The 16,455-nt window shown below is 40.1% G+C and overlaps 1 protein-coding gene across 1 annotated transcript in view; it reads right to left on the bottom strand.

Moving 5' to 3' along the window:
• VWA3B (von Willebrand factor A domain containing 3B) overlaps nt 1-7,139 on the bottom strand; it is a 250,813-nt gene extending 243,674 nt beyond the window's left edge. The window contains exons 1-2 of the mRNA XM_053588419.1: nt 7,017-7,139; nt 1,855-2,082 (exon numbers count right to left, since the gene is read on the bottom strand). Coding sequence (XP_053444394.1) covers nt 1,855-2,050 — 196 coding nt within the window. The 5' untranslated portion in view covers nt 2,051-2,082; nt 7,017-7,139. The remainder of the gene's footprint in view (nt 1-1,854; nt 2,083-7,016) is intronic.
• Nucleotides 7,140-16,455: the final 9,316 nt, after the last annotated feature.

Genomic DNA, 16,455 nt, shown 5'->3' with positions numbered 1-16,455 from the left:
GAAAGAACAATCTCCTCAGTAAAAGGTGTAGAGAAAACTACATCCCCAGGCAGAAGACTGAAATTAGACCCTTATCTCTCCCATATACAAAAAAAACAACTCAAAGATGGGTTAAAGACTTAAATGTAAGACTTGAAAATATAAAACTACAAGAAGAAAAAAGGGAAAAAGCTCCATGACATCACTGTGAACAATGATTATTTTTATTTTGAGACAGTCTCACTCTGTTGTCCTGGGAGAATGTTACAGTGTCACAGCTCACAGCAAACTCAAACTACTGGACTCAAGTAATCAAACCTCTTGCCTCAGCCTCCAGAGTAGCTGGGACTATAAGCTTCCTGGCACAACACCCAGCTTATTTTTCTATTTTTAGTAGAGACAGGTGTCATTCATGCTCAGGCTGGTCTCCAACTCCTCACCTCTGACAATCCACCCTCCTCAGCCTCCCAGAGTGCTAGGATTACAGATGTGAGCCACATCCAGCCAGGGCAATGATTTTTTTTTTTATACTACCTCAAAAGCACAAGCAACAAAAGCAAAAACAAACAAATGGGATTATATCAAACTAAAAAGCTTCTGCACAGCAAAAGAAAAAAAATAAGAAAAACAGACAACCTATCAGAATAGGAGAAAATATTTGCAAACTATGTATCTGGTAAGGGGTAAATATCCCAAATATATAAGGAATTCAAACAACTCAATAGCAAAAAGCCAAATAACTTGATTTTAAAATGGGCAAAAGTCCTAAATAGACGTATCTCAAAAGAAAACATACAAATGGTCAACAGGTATATGAAAAAACGCTCAATATCACTAATGATGAGGGAAATGCAAGTCAAAACCACATGTTATTATTAAAAAGGTAAATGTTGGAGAAAAGGGAACCTGTACACATTGCTGGTAGGTATGTAAATTTGAATAGTCATTATGGAAAACAGTAGAGGGTCCTCAAAAATCTACAATTAGTAACTACCATAGGATCTCGCAATCCCACTGCTGGGTGTATATACAAAGGAAATGAAATTAGTCTGTCAAAAAGATAGCTGCACTCTCATGTTTGTTACAGCTCTATTCACAATGGCCAAGATATGAAATCAGCCCAAGCCCTCAGCAAAAAATGAAAGAATAAAGAAAATGTAGTATACATAGACACTAAAATATTAGCCAAAAAAGGGCAGAAATCCTGTCATTTGCAACTACAAGTATGAACTTGAAGGCCATTACATTAAGTGAATACACAAAATAACAAATACTGCATAATCTCACTTACTCATGTTGTGAAATCTAATAAAGCAGATTTCATAGAGAAGAGAGCAGAAAGGTCCTTACCAGAGGCTGGAAGGTAAGTGGGGGAAGAGAAGTTGGAAGGATGTTGTTCAAAGAATACACAATCAATCACAGATAGGAGAAATATATTCAAGAGATCTACTGTACAGCATGGTCGTCATAGTTGATGATATATTCTTGAAAAATGCAAAAAGAGTGGATGTTAAGTGTTTTCACCACAAAAATGATAACTGCATGAGGTAATGGATTTGTTAAGTAGGCAGATTTAACTGTTTCACAATGTATATATTCTTCAAAACATCATATAGTACATGATAAACATGTACAAATTTATCTGCTGCTTTAAAAAATAACAATGAAAAAGAAAGGGTAAAATTAAGCATTATTAACATTTAATGTGTGGCTTGACAATTATACCTCTATACAATATACACATATTGGGGGTGCATGCCCTGATAGGGACATGCGATCACAGCAAACTCAGAGACCTATGGTTTTTGAGGGGCTTTCAGCAAGCAGCCTCTTCAAAGGCTAAATGGCACTATGCTGGTTTTGTGAGTACTGTACCTTCACAATGTGGAAATCCGATCTGAGACAAAATCTGTTTCAAGGTCAATTTGCTGCTCTTAAGCCCATACAGTTGAAGCCATTTCTCAGATGAAATGAGACTTTGCTCAGCCATGTCTGCTTTGATGTTGCGCAGGCCCTCCTGCCTCTGCAGCTGCTGCCCAGAGATGGTAGATGAAGAGCTTGATTTCTCCATCTCAGAATTATAATCTAAGTCACAGGGATGTCCTGCAAGGACAATTGTCAAACTCAGACTTACTGAAAATTTAGAAATAATTTTACATACACAAAGAATTGGATTAATATAAATTATAGTACACTCATGAAATAGAATTCCTATTTATCCATTAAAATTATCATATAGATGCATATTCATTGGAAAAGGAGACAACTGCTTGCATTGCTAATAGGAATCCAAAAAATTTAGTATCTGCATGTATAGACACATAGACACACAGAAAAACATCTAGAAAGATGTACACTAACAGGTTTGTAGTAGTTTTCTCTGTGTAGTTGAAGTATGTGTGGCTTTTGCCTCTTCTGTAGTGTTTAAATTTTTACATTATTTAAATATTTCTATAATAAAATAGGATTTACTTCCACAATCAGAAAAACACAAAGATCTTTGATTTTGGAAAATTGAACACTCTCCTCAGATCCTTCTCTACATATCTGTATTCTAATTACAACCACACCTGACGTTTTACTTTCAACCAGGATAAAAAGGATAAACCTGGACAGGAAATACACCTGTTCTACAGGTGCAGTGGCTAAGTGGGAGCTGGTGGCAGGGTGGGAACCAGACCACTGCTCTGCCCAGCTGAAACACATGTACCTACTTTCTGAATGTTTTATTTTCTGGCACCTTGTTTAATGTTGGACTTAAACATTCTGGTTCATGTAGCCAACTATTCTGGGATCCACTGGACTCAAGGCAATATGCAACATATCAAGTTTATCTAGGGCTTCCTAAATATAACTAGTGTATACAAAAGGAAAGGAGTGGCTAAACTCTAATGCAATCTTAACCCACTCGGCACAACTGGGCAGGGCCTGGTAACTTGGAGGAAGAATAGAAAGCTCTGCAGAGTGTGCAATGTATGTAAATTGATCTCTGGAACTGTAAAACACCTTTTTAACAATGAGAATACTACCTTTCCTCCATTTCAAAAACTCCAATTGTATTTCCTAAAAGTCTCAGTGTTATGACATGGAAATTCAGTCAAACACAAAAATCAGCTGGATGCAAGCCAGGGAGGTTTTGTGAAAAGAAATTAGAAGTATTATTATTAGCAAATACTTATTTAACATTATTACATGTAATATAATTTAATCCTTATAATAACCTTATAAGGTATATACTACTTTTATTACCATGTTATAAATAAGGCAACAAATAAGGAAACCAACACAGAGAAGAGGAAGCAACTTGGCCACAATCGCACAGCTGGTTACGGGTGGAATTGAGATTCTAACCTAGCCCATCCAGCTCTCCAAAGTCTGTGTTCTGTGGCCTTTATCATAATAGAAACAACCGCAGCAACTTCCATTCTTTGGCCACATGCTGGACAGAGCCTTTTATATGCGTTATCTCACAGATCTTCATAACCCCATCAGTTACTCACTGTTAACACTCTACTTATATTCAAGGATTCGGAAGCTTTGAGAATTTGAAGAATTTGTTCCCAAGTTCTTCCACAGCCAATAAGTGAGAGAAGCAGGAGTCAAAGCCATTTCTGAACCATGCTGCTATCTTTTCAACTATTCTCCTCCAGCCTGGTTCTATAGTATAAGCCTGTAGCATTATTCCAGTAAGACTGCATCCTAGCAGCCCTCATGGGTCCTCATGGAAGACAAAGAGCACTAATCTTTATTCCTAGAGGTCAGGCTCGATAAGCTTCCCAGCTTGTCACTCTTAAGGTTTTAAAGATAATGATTTTCATTTCAAAGTTTTATGTGAATTTACATTATCCACATATGTTGAATTCCAAAATCATACAAATTCTATTATTGATGAAGATCTTGCTTTCTTTCTACAAGAGGCACAATTTGATGATAATGTTCCAATATCATTTGGAAAGCATCATACAGAAGTGGGAAAGTTTAGAATCAAAACTCAGCATAAGCCATAGATTCCACCTCTTACAGTAGTAACACCTGCACACCCTAACTTCCAGGGCCACTTCATAGAGCAGATGTGATTACGCATGAGTTATGTGTGAGTACACACTTGATATATTGGAAAGAACTATGTACAAATAAATAAATAAAATTCCTTATCCTTGAGTAATTGTGTTTTGTTTTGTGATACTCCCTCTCCACTCCACATATTCTTTTATCCCCAAGTCTCCAGTCATATTGAGCTACAAAGCTGAGTGAGTCACAGAACATGAAAACAAGGGCAGACTAATATGCTTTGACTTTCTGTGGGGGATCTTTCCACAAAGACTGAAGCTGAATGTCTCTTAAATTTGGTTAAATGTTTCTATAGAAACAAGAAAGTGAAGCTCGGAAGAAATATTTTTTACTAATTTTATCATTTCCAGTTAATCTTTCTCTTCTCTGAAACACACCTACCTCCCATTGTCTTCTTACTGGAGGGAGCTACAAGTCCTAGATTTAAAAGGGAGCACTTTTACATAAATTACCCTAATAAAGCTTTCTAAAGTGGATTTTGGAACCTTAAAGAGGGGTTCAGAAGAGTCATAGGCTTTGTTTCTAAGGCAAAGGGACACATTTTTGATTCCATACAAAAGGCAACCAAATTCTGCCTCCTTTTTTTTTTTTTTGCAGTTTTGGCCAGGGTCAGGTTTGAACTCGCCACCTCCAGTATACGGGGCTGGCGCCCCACTCCTTCTGCCTCCTTTTTAAGATGCATGCCCCAGTCCCTTCTGGACGTACATGACTTTTTAAATGATTTATTCTGAAAACCTGTATGTTTCATTCTGATTCAGACCTTAACTCCAGGGTTTTGTAACCTGAGAATAGTTGTATTGTCATAAATGAAAGCAATTGTAGAAAACAAGGGAGGAGACGGAGAAAGGGCATCATAACAAGCAATCTTTCTACTCAATAGGATAAGAACTATTCTGTTAGAACAGTGGTTCTCAACTTTCCTTTTTTTTTTTTTTTTTTTTTGGTATTTGGCCGGGGCTAGGATTGAACCCGCCACCTCCGACATATGGGACCGGCACCCTACTCCTTGAGCCACAGGCGCCACCCGGTTCTCAACTTTCCTAATGCCGCACCCCTTTAATACAGTTCCCATGGGTTGGGACCGACAGGTTGAGAACTGCTGTGTTAGAGCAAGGAAGCCTGCCCAGCGTAAGGACCTAACAGTTACCTCCTTTTCCCTCCACCATGCCACACACAGCCTGCCTGCTTTCCCATCTCCAGGCTGGTCTCAGGTAGTTCTCCTATGTACTCTAAACCTGAAAGGCCCAAGTCAAATGTTGCCTGTCTGGATTCCCTCAACAATCTTCTGCAGACTTTCCCTGGGAAAGCTCTATATTTTACTTTGATACTTCATTACAATGGCCTCAGCCACTTAGGTTTGAACTCTCTAGACTTAAAGTTTCAGTGACTACAGGGACAAAACTATATGAAGATTCTCAGCATAATACCTTATGTACAGCAGGCACTTTATATAAGGGCTGAGATGAATAAAACTGATCACTAGGAATTACTGAGAGAACTCTGATTTTTTTCAAAAAAGATGAAGACTCACTTAAAAGTTCTAATAAGGCTAATACTAGAAAACAACTATCTCTTTTTAAAAAAGACATTATTTTCCTGGATATAACAATACTACTTTGCTTGTTTACTATTATTCATGGTTTCCTCATCTGAGATTAATACAAATCGGGAGGCTGAGACACTCAGAAGTCAGAGACAACAGCATATCCCAGTTTAACACTGCCCTAAGTTTTAAAAGCTATCCCAAGAGCCACAGAGTTTGAGGAAATAGGAAAAGATTTCCTTGGTTAGAAGGAAGAAGTGTAAAAGAAACAAAAAGGAAGTGAAAGTCAGAACTGAAGGCCTGGGCAAGCAAAGCTTTGAGAAAAAATAGATTAGGCTGGAACACATCGAGTGTCTGGAAGTCAGCATGCCCTAAAAGAGGTTGATGTGGTCATAAGTTGAGGGACAGGACAAGAGTTAGAATCCATTAATTCAGTTTAAACAATCAGTAAGTTTTACCTCCTTTATTATCAACACCCCAAATTTCCTATATCCCTGACAGTTTCTGAAAAGGAAGTCTGGCCTAGAAGGCTGTATTTTGTGATTTATGTGAGTTTTAAACTGTGATTATTCCAGGAAGAAAAGAAGCTGGAGTGAAACTCCACCATGCATCTTGCTGCAGCTCTTCTCCAGAAACCCATTTTTCTGCCCTAACGGGGCAAGGCTATGCTGTGATCATCCAGTCAAATAATGTGGGTAGAGGAGAGGCAATCAGATGCAAATGGGCTGTTCCACCGCTGAGAAAATAGAATCAAGAAAAGAATATCTGAGAATAACTGGAATGCTTTAGGGGGAAGGGTATTGCTGAGAAGAAAGAAACCTAGAGCTCCCAAGAAAATGAACTGGAAAAAACTCTAGCAAGTGGAAACTAAGCCTAGTTAATGTTCATGCCCACATAGGACAGTGGTCTGATTGTGAAACCATGTATCTGTGGAATGAGGGGGAGCCAGAGGCCCTTCCAAAACAAAAAGCTGTGCAGGGGTTTATTGCTATCGCTTTTGGCTTTAGACTATTCGCATGTATTATTATTTATTGGAAATAAATTTCTTCTGGTTCTCGTATTACCTCCACGCCCAAGTAGACTTCATCATTTATTACTGTTGGCCTACGGTATGGATACAAACTAGGAAAGCTGGTCCTCTGCCAGGGCAGGAGGCTGAGCTTTGGCTAGGAGGGAGGTGCAGTAGAAAGACCTGCAGAGTAGGATGGGTAGGTACCTTGTCACTTGGCTTGTCGACCTGGGTACCAAATAGTTAAGTGGGTGTGGGCAAGTCACTAAGCTTTCCTTACTGCTTCCTTACATGTGTAAACCAGAAGTGTAGTCCAGCTCAGAAACTATGCTTCCAAGACTTCCCTACTCAACATGTTGGAAAGCTCAGCGCTTTAGCGGTTCAGGTGTGGCAAGGATCACATCCCGCACTTACTGGGCACTCTGTCAGATGTTAGACGTGGTGGCTCCCGTCCAGCAGCCGCGCTCCCATCATCCAGGGGCCGTCTACCCCGAGAGAGCGAGCGAGGACAGCAATCCACTAGTGGACAGAGCGGCGATTCCCACGGGCGACGGCGCTGCGCAGAGGATTCCAACGTTCTATTTCTCTGTGACCCGCGCAGCCGCTGGTTCCGAGCCCGACCGGCGCTGCAGGTTGACCACCGCGTCTCCGCGGTTGCTCGGACACGGCCAATCACAGCGCAGCTCCCGCAGCGGCCCCGCCCACGGAGCGCGTCCGCGGAGGCTCTTTACATTCTTAAAGGAACGAGGGGCGGGGCTCCGAGGCCGGCTCCGGGGCGAGGCGCGACAAGTAGGGGTCCAAGACCATCCAGGGTCGGGCCGACCTCCACTCCGGACGCCCAAGCAGGGGGCCGCTGGGAAAATTTAAAATGACAAATATTAGTGAATTAAATTAACAAACAAATAAATACACAGACGAGCCTGGGTAGGGAGAGCCAGGGTGCGAGCAGAGGAAGGCACCAGTGGCTGCGGGGAGGCTGGCAGATGGCAGGAAACGTTTCGAACTAACTTCTCATCGTACCTCCAGCGTGCAGAGATTTACCTCTGCGTAATTTTAATTTTCGCCTGAACGCAGTGAAGCGATGCTGTCTTCATTGTACCGTTGAGGGAAAGAAGCTCAAAGAGGTGGGGCAGTTAGTTATAGAAGCTTAGCGGTGGCACCTGAGTGGAGCTGAAATAGGTAGGAGGGATAAAGAGCTGCAGTTTTGCAATTCTGGAGGCAGGGGCTGCAGTTACCAAGAATAGTCTTATCTATTAGATACGAATATTCCTATAGCCATTATTTTCTCCATTTGGCTTTATTTTTAATCCTTATTTTAAATCCTGATTTTAGTTTTACTTTATCTAGTAAGCAAAAGCCTCAAAATATAGTCCTATTTTTTCAATCACAAGGAAATAAAATCATGCTTATGAAAAACATCTTTGGCCAGTCCCGGTGGCTCAAGCCTGTAATCCGAGCACTCTGAGAGGCCAAGGCAGGAAGATACTGTGAGCTCAGGAGTTCAAGACCAGCCTGAGCAAGAGTGAGATTTGTGGCAGGTGCCAGTAGTCTCAGCTGCTTGGGAGGCTGAAAATAGAAGGATCGTTTGAGCCCAGGAGTTTGAGATTATTGTGAGCAAGGCTGATGCCAGGCAATCTAGCCTGAGGAACAGAATGAGACTCTGTCGGAAAGAAAAGAAGGAGAGGGGAGGGGAGGGAAGAATATTATTAAATAAATTGTGTTTTAGATTTTAAAATTGAAGACTAACCAGATCATTTGAGTTGAAAACCTAATAAAACGTAGTTAATATTAAAGTTGAATAGTTCTACCCCCAACAGAAAAGTCTACTTCATCCACAAGGGTTTAATTTTCCTGCATTCTTTTAATGCCTTTATAATTTTAAAAGTACTGAAAGGTTCCAGCCCAGCACAAAACATTCTTTTTTTTTTTTTTTTATTGTTGGGGATTCATTGAGGGTACAATAAGCCAGGTTACACTGATGGCAATTGTTAGGTAAAGTCCCTCTTGCAATCATGTCTTGCCCCCATAAAGTGTGACACAAACCAAGGCCCCACCCACCTCCCTCCTTCCCTCTTTCTGTTTCCCCCCCATAACCATAATTGTCATTAATTGTCCTCATATCAAAATTGAGTACATAGGATTCATGCTTCTCCATTCTTGTGATGCTTTACTAAGAATAATGTCTTCCACGTCCATCCAGGTGAATACGGAGGATGTAAAGTCTCCATTTCTTTTAATGGCTGAATAGTATTCCATGATATACATATACCACAGCTTGTTAATCCATTCCTGGGTTGGTGGGCATTTAGGCTGTTTCCACATTTTGGCGATTGTAAATTGAGCTGCAATAAACAGTCTAGTACAAGGGTCCTTATGATAAAAGGATTTCTTTCCTTCTGGGTAGATGTCCAGCAATGGGATTGCAGGATCTAATGGGAGGTCTAGATTGAGTGCTTTGAGGTTTCTCCATACTTCCTTCCAGAAAGGTTGTACTAGTTTGCAGTCCCACCAGCAGTGTAAAAGTGTTCCCTTCTCTCCACATCCACGCCAGCATCTGCAGTTTTGAAATTTTGTGATGTGGGCCATTCTCACTGGGGTTAGATGATATCTCAGGGTTGTTTTGATTTGCATTTCTCTAATATATAGAGATGATGAACATTTTTTCATCTGTTTGTTAGCCATTCGTCTGTCATCTTTAGAGAAGGTTCTAGTCATGTCTCTTGCCCATTGATATAAGGGATTGTTGGCTTTTTTCATGTGGATTAATTTGAGTTCTCTATAGATCCTAGTTATCAAGCTTTTGTCTGATTGAAAATATGCAAATATCCTTTCCCATTGTGTAGGTTGTCTCTTTGCTTTGGTTATTGTCTCCTCAGCTGTACAGAAGCTTTTCAGTTTAATGAAGTCCCATTTGTTTATTTTTGTTGTTGTTGCAATTGCCATGGCAGTCTTCTTCATGAAGTCTTTCCCCAGGCCAATACCTTCCAGTGTTTTCCCTATGCTTTCTTTGAGGATTTTTCTTGTTTCATGCCTTAAATGTAAGTCCTTTATCCATCTTGAATCAATTTTTGTGAGTGGAGAAAGGTGTGGGTCCAGTTTCAGTCTTTTACATGTAGACATCCAGTTCTCCCAACACCATTTATTGAATAGGGAGTCTTTCCCCCAAGGTATGTTCTTGTTTGGTTTATCAAAGATTAGATGGTTGTAAAATGTTAGTTTCATTTCTTGGTTTTCAATTGGATTCCAAGTGTATATGTCTCTGCTTTTGTGCCAGTACCATGCTGTCTTGACCACTATGGCTTTGTAGTACAGACTAAAATCTGGTATGCTGATGCCCCCAGCTTTATTTTTATTACTAAGAACTGCCTTAGCTATACGGGGGTTTTTCCGGTTCCATACAAAACGCAGAATTATATTCTCCAAATCTTGAACGTACGATGTTGGTATTTTGATAGGAATGGCATTGAATAGGTAGATTGCTTTGGGAAGTATAGACATTTTAACAATGTTGATTCTTCCCATCCATGAGCATGGTATGTTCTTCCATTTGTTAATATCCTCTGCTATTTCCTTTCTGAGGATTTCATAGTTTTCTTTATAGAGGTCCTTCACCTCCTTCGTTAGGTATACTCCTAGGTATTTCACTTTCTTTGAGACTATGGTGAAGGGAGTTGTGTCCTTAATTAGCTTCTCATCTTGACTGTTATTGGTGTACACAAAGGCTACTGACTTGTGGACATTGATTTTATATCCTGAAACATTACTGTATTTTTTGATGACTTCTAGGAGTCTTGTGGTTGAGTCTTTGGGGTTCTCTAAGTATAAGATCATGTCGTCAGCAAAGAGGGAGAGTTTGACCTCCTCTGCTCCCATTTGGATTCCCTTTATTTCCTTGTCTTGCCTAATTGTATTGGCTAGAACTTCCAGCACTACGTTGAATAGTAAAGGTGACAGAGGACAACCTTGTCTGGTTCCAGTTCTAAGAGGAAAAGCTTTGAGTTTTACTCCATTCAGTAAAATATTGGCTGTGGGTTTGTCATAGATAGCTTCAATCGGTTTAAGAAATGTGCCACCTATGCCTATACTCTTCAGTGTTCTAATTAGAAAAGGATGCTGGATTTTATCAAATGCTTTTTCTGCATCTATTGAGAGGATCATGTGATCTTTATTTTTGCCTCTGTTAATATGGTGGATAACGTTAATGGACTTGCGTATGTTAAACCAGCCTTGCATCCCTGGGATGAAGCCTACTTGATCATGATGAATGACTTTTTTGATGATAAACTGTAATCTATTGGCTAGGATTTTGTTGAGAATTTTTGCGTCTATATTCATGAGTGAGATTGGTCTGAAATTCTCCTTTTTGTTTGGGTCTTTTCCTGGTTTTGGTATCAGGGTGATGTTTGCTTCATAGAATGTGTTGGGGAAGATTCCTTCTTCCTCAATTTTTTGGAATAATTTCTGCAGTACAGGAATAAGCTCTTCCTTGAAGGTTTGATAGAATTCTGGAGTGAAGCCATCTGGACCAGGGCATTTTTTGGTTGGAAGCTTTTTTATTGTTTCTTTGATCTCAGTGCTTGAAATTGGTCTGTTCAGGAGCTCTATTTCTTCCTGGCTGAGTCTAGGGAGAGGGTGTGATTCCAAATATTGATCCATTTCTTTCACATTGTCAAATTTCTGGGCATAGAGTTTCTGGTAGTATTCAGAGATGATCTCTTGTATCTCTGTGGGATCAGTTGTTATTTCCCCTTTATCATTTCTGATTGAGGTTACTAGAGATTTTACTTTTCTATTCCTCGTGAGTCTGGCCAATGGTTTATCTATTTTATTTATTTTTTCAAAAAACCAACTCCTTGTTTCATTAATTTTCTGAATGATTCTTTTGTTTTCAATTTCATTGATCTCTGATTTGATTTTGGATATTTCTTTTCTTCTACTGAATTTAGGTTTAGATTGTTCTTCTTTTTCCAATTCCATAAGATCTCTTGTGAGATTGTTGATATGCTCTCTTTCTGTTTTTCGAATGTAGGCATCTAAAGCGATGAATTTTCCTCTCAAAACTGCTTTTGCAGTATCCCACAGGTTTTGGTAGCTTGTGTCTTCATTGTTGTTATGCTCAAGGAAGTTAATGATTTCCTGTTTTATTTCTTCCTGCACCCATCTGTTATTCAACAGAAGATTGTTTAATTTCCATGCCTTTGGGTGGGGTCGAGCATTTTTGTTAGAGTTGAGTTCCACCTTTAGTGCCTTATGGTCTGAGAAGATACAAGGTAAAATTTCAATTCTTTTGATTCTGTTGATATTTGTTTTGTGTCCCAGGATATGATCAATTTTGGAGAATGTTCCATGGGGTGATGAGAAGAATGTATATTCTTTATCTTTGGGATGGAGTGTTCTATATGCGTCTATCAAGCACAGTTGTTCTAGGGTCTCATTTAAATCTCTTATATCCTTGTTTAATTTCTGTTTAGAGGATCTGTCCAGCTCTGTAAGAGGAGTGTTAAGGTCTCCTTTTATTATGGTATTATCAGATATCATATTGCTCAGACTGAGTAAGGTCTGTTTCAAGAATCTGGGAGCATTTAAATTGGGTGCATAGATATTTAGAATTGAAATGTCTTCTTGTTGTATTTTTCCCTTGACCAATATAAAGTGACCGTCTTTGTCTTTTTTGACTTTAGTTGCTTTAAATCCACATGTATCTGAAAATAATATTGCAACTCCTCTTTTCTTCTGAATTCCATTTGCCTGAAAAATTGTCTTCCAACCCTTGACTCGGAGCTTGAATTTGTCTTTTGAAGCCAGGTGTCTTTCTTGCAGACAGCAAATGGATGGCTTGTGTTTTTTAATCCAATCAACCAATCTATGTCTGTTCAGTGGGGAATTCAAGCCATTAACATTTATTGAGATAATTGATAAGTGTGGTAGTATTCTATTCGTCTTATTTGGTGAGAGTCCATTGCTCAGTTTTATCTTTTGCATCAGTGTGGAGGTTTGGTTCTGTCCTTTAATTTCTGAGTTCTTACTTTGCTGCTGATCCATTGTGGTGGTCAGTGTGCAGAACAGGTTGAAGTATTTCCTGTAGGGCTGGTCTTGTTGTGGCGAATTTCCTCAATGTTTGTATATCCGTAAATGATTTGATTTCTCCGTCAATTTTGAAGCTTAGCTTAGCAGGGTACAGAATTCTGGGCTGGAAATTGTTCTGTTTAAGTAGATTAAAGGTAGATGACCATTGTCTTCTTGCTTGGAAAGTTTCATTAGAGAAGTCTGCGGTCACTCTGATGGATTTGCCCCTGTAGGTCAACTGGTGCTTACTCCTGGCAGCTTGCAGAATCTTTTCTTTTGTCTTGATGTTTAACAGGATCATCACAATGTGTCTTGGAGAAGCTCGGTTAGAGTTGAGGCGACCTGGGGTCCGATAGCCCTCTGAAAGCAGTGTGTCAGATCTTTGGTGATATTTGGGAAATTTTCTTTTATAATATTCTCTAATATGGCTTCCATTCCTCTGGGGCATTCTTCTTCCCCTTCTGGGATTCCTATAACTCGTATGTTGGAACGCTTCATAAAGTCCCATAATTCTGACAGTGAACGTTCTGCTTTCTCTCTCTTCTTTTCTGCCTCTTTTACTATCTGAGTTATCTCAAAAACTTTGTCTTCTACCTCTGAAATTCTTTCTTCTGCACGGTCTAACCTGTTGCTGATACTTTCCATTGCATCTTTAAGTTCCCTGATTGACTGTTTCATTTCCTTCAGCTCTGCTATATCCTTTTCATATTCTTCATATCGTTCGTCTCTTATTTGATTCTGTTTTTGAATTTCCTTTTGGTTATTTTCCACTTTATTAGCAGTTTCCTTCATTGTTTCCATCATTTCTTTCATTGTTTTCAACATGTGTATTCTAAATTCCCTTTCTGTCATTCCTAACATTTCTGTATAGGTGGAATCCTCTGCAGTAGCTACCTTATGGTCCCTTGGCGGGGTTGTTCTGGACTGATTCTTCATGTTGCCTGGAGTTTTCTGCTGATTCTTCCTCATGGGTGATTTCTTTTATCTGTTTCCTTGCCCTAATTTTCCTTTCACTTCCTCTTGCTCTTTAAGTTCTCATGCCTGTGGACTAAGGGTTACAGGACCAGAAGGGTGAGAAGGTTTAAGAGCAAAAAGGGATGAAAGAAAGGAGGACAAAGTGATAAGGAAAAAAAAAGAAAAATAGAGAACAGAGAGCGGGTGGGTAAAAGGAATATTGACAAAAAGAAGAGAGGCACAGAAAGAGGGAGACAGAGCAATATAGGTGTACAGTAGGGTACTTTGATACAACCTTAAAAAAAAAACAAAAAAAAACACCTTCTGGGGGTGCCCAGTGGGGTGGTTCCCTTGAGGTCAGCAGCTCTTTGCTAACCTGATCAGACACAGTACCCCACCTCCACCAAGTAGAGAGGAAAGACAAAAATGCTATAAATCAAACCAAAACAAGCAAACAGAAAACTTTACGGGATAAAATTGGCTGGAAAATCCAAATAATAATGGTAGAAACACTAACAAAAATGAAGTTCTAATTATGGAAATAGGCAGCAATGGGAAATTATAATTAAACTAGAAAAATTGAGAAAGAAAAAGGATCTGTATGGAAAAGGTTGAACTTAAAAAACAAAACAACAATCAACAATATCAAAATAAACAAAAAAAAACAACCAACCAAAAAAAAAAAAAAACACACACAACCAAAAACAAAGCAGTATGTAGTTATTGAATATTGTCTGGGCAACATGTCGTCTTCTGGGGTATGAGATGTTAATCACAGTTCTGATACGACTGGAGGCTGCTAGTTTCTCAAACCCCAGCAGGTAGACACCCTAAATCTCTCTTCAGCCCACTTAAAAGGCACTTTGAACTTGTTCACTTGCTGAGCAGAAGCTTTCCCAGGGAAGTGCTTGTCGCTGGAATCACTGCTGAAGTGGCTATCCACTTACCCTGTGTGCCAAAACTGGTCTCCCTCTGCCCCCGAGGGTTAGGGCTGCAAGGCGGCTCAGACCCCGCCCTGAGGCTACTTGGTCGCTGGGTTACCAGCTCCCACCCAATTCCAGCTCTGCGACCCTGAGGGCAGAGCTTGCCGGGGCAGATAGCTCACAATGGCTGCCTGTGACCCAGAGCCAAACACTATTAGCTCCGTCTGGCTCAGCGGCTCAGACTGGGGCCCTAGACAAAGGCCAAAGTTCTCCACACTCCCGCTCAGGCTCTCCCCAAGGCAGTTCAGCTGAGTGCCAAGTCCAAAGACACCAAAACAGTTCACAGGTAAGGCCTTTCTGGTTTGCAGTCTCGCTGCTACTGAACTTACAGTTGCGGGCGGGTTTAGACGGATTGAACACACACGACCACTTGCCAGTTTTCCACTGTTTTAGTCCTCCTCTTGGGGTCCAGAAGTCTCTCGCTGACTCCCTGTATCCTCTCAGGGGTGATGATAGGCAGATCCCACCAGCCAATGATGCCTGGAGTCCTATATCCCCAGACTCATGGTGCCCAGATGCAAGGAAGCTGTTACTCGGCTGCCATCTTGCTCCGCCTCCCCTGTAATTCATTTTTTCCATTCTTTTTTTTTTTTTGCACAAAACAGTCTTGACAACTGTTCCTTTGGCCTTGTAAATGACACCTGCCATCTGCACCAGCAAAAACTAACAAAAACTTGACAGTACTGAACATTCTGTTGGGAAGCAGAGTAGTACACAAGCCTCACCCACAATTACCAAGGCCACATTAATCCCTCCCGTCCACACCCTGCCAAACTAATATTCCAGGGTTTCTCAGGTGAGATGGTGCACATAGCGACACACAGCCAAATGCACCATCTCTTGTGGTCACACCAGGCACTCCTGTCCTCACCTTCACTCCACGTCACTCCCTTCCCTGGGACACCTGCCACATACCCAGATTGTGCCAAAAAAATGTATATGCATTTTAAGAAAGAAAAAAACTGTATTAAAATTGTAATACTCAATATACTTGTATATACTCAACAAACTGACATTTGTTATCTTGTACATTGTATTTTGTATCTTTTGTAATTGCAGAAGTCAAATGTGAATTGAGTATTACAATTTAATACAGTTTTTTAACTTTCTTAAAATATATGTACATTTTTGACATTCTTTCTCTGTAAGTCACTACAGATGACTCTGTTTCTGTGCATTATGTGTATATGCCTATAAGCACATTTTATGAAAATGTTAAACATTGCTTAAATTGAAGAAAGATAAGTGAGCAGTTTAATATAATTTTGAAGTATTACACAATTGATATGGACTTCAGTGCAGCTAGCCATGGATAGATTTGTCTTATTTTTGTTTATTCAGTGACTTGGAATAAGAATAATTTTGGTGCAGTGATGATACACTGTTATACTGAACTTACAACACATTTGTTTGGAATTTACATTTTTACAGATAATCTGTATTCTTTCAATCACAGTAATTGACACTTATCATCTCAATGTCATCCTTAATGTCTAGCCTCCTGATCTTAACATTCAGGGCTCAGATTATAATTTCAGCCTCTTTGCCCATTGTCTCTAACACAGCCACCCCCTCCCCCAGCAAAGGGACCCTAACCTGGTCCCTATCTCTAAGCACAGATGCCTTTCCCATGGCCACCAGGATTGCCACTGTTTATGAACCATAACTCCTTCATGGGCACCCCAAACGCTTCTCTCTTCCCAAAGTCTTCCTACAGATGCTCCAGCCCCAATAACTTCTCTTCACCTGTCCAGCCTCAAATAATCACTTGTCAGTACCATACTTTTGGCAACTGTGTACTGCCCTGTGACAAGCCTTTCGTTGTTATTTGGCCTTTGTGCTGTTTACTT

This window comes from Nycticebus coucang, chromosome 4, assembly GCF_027406575.1.
Source record: "Nycticebus coucang isolate mNycCou1 chromosome 4, mNycCou1.pri, whole genome shotgun sequence".
Taxonomy (NCBI): Eukaryota; Metazoa; Chordata; class Mammalia; order Primates; family Lorisidae; genus Nycticebus; species Nycticebus coucang.
This window is presented reverse-complemented; position numbering and strand designations above follow the sequence as displayed.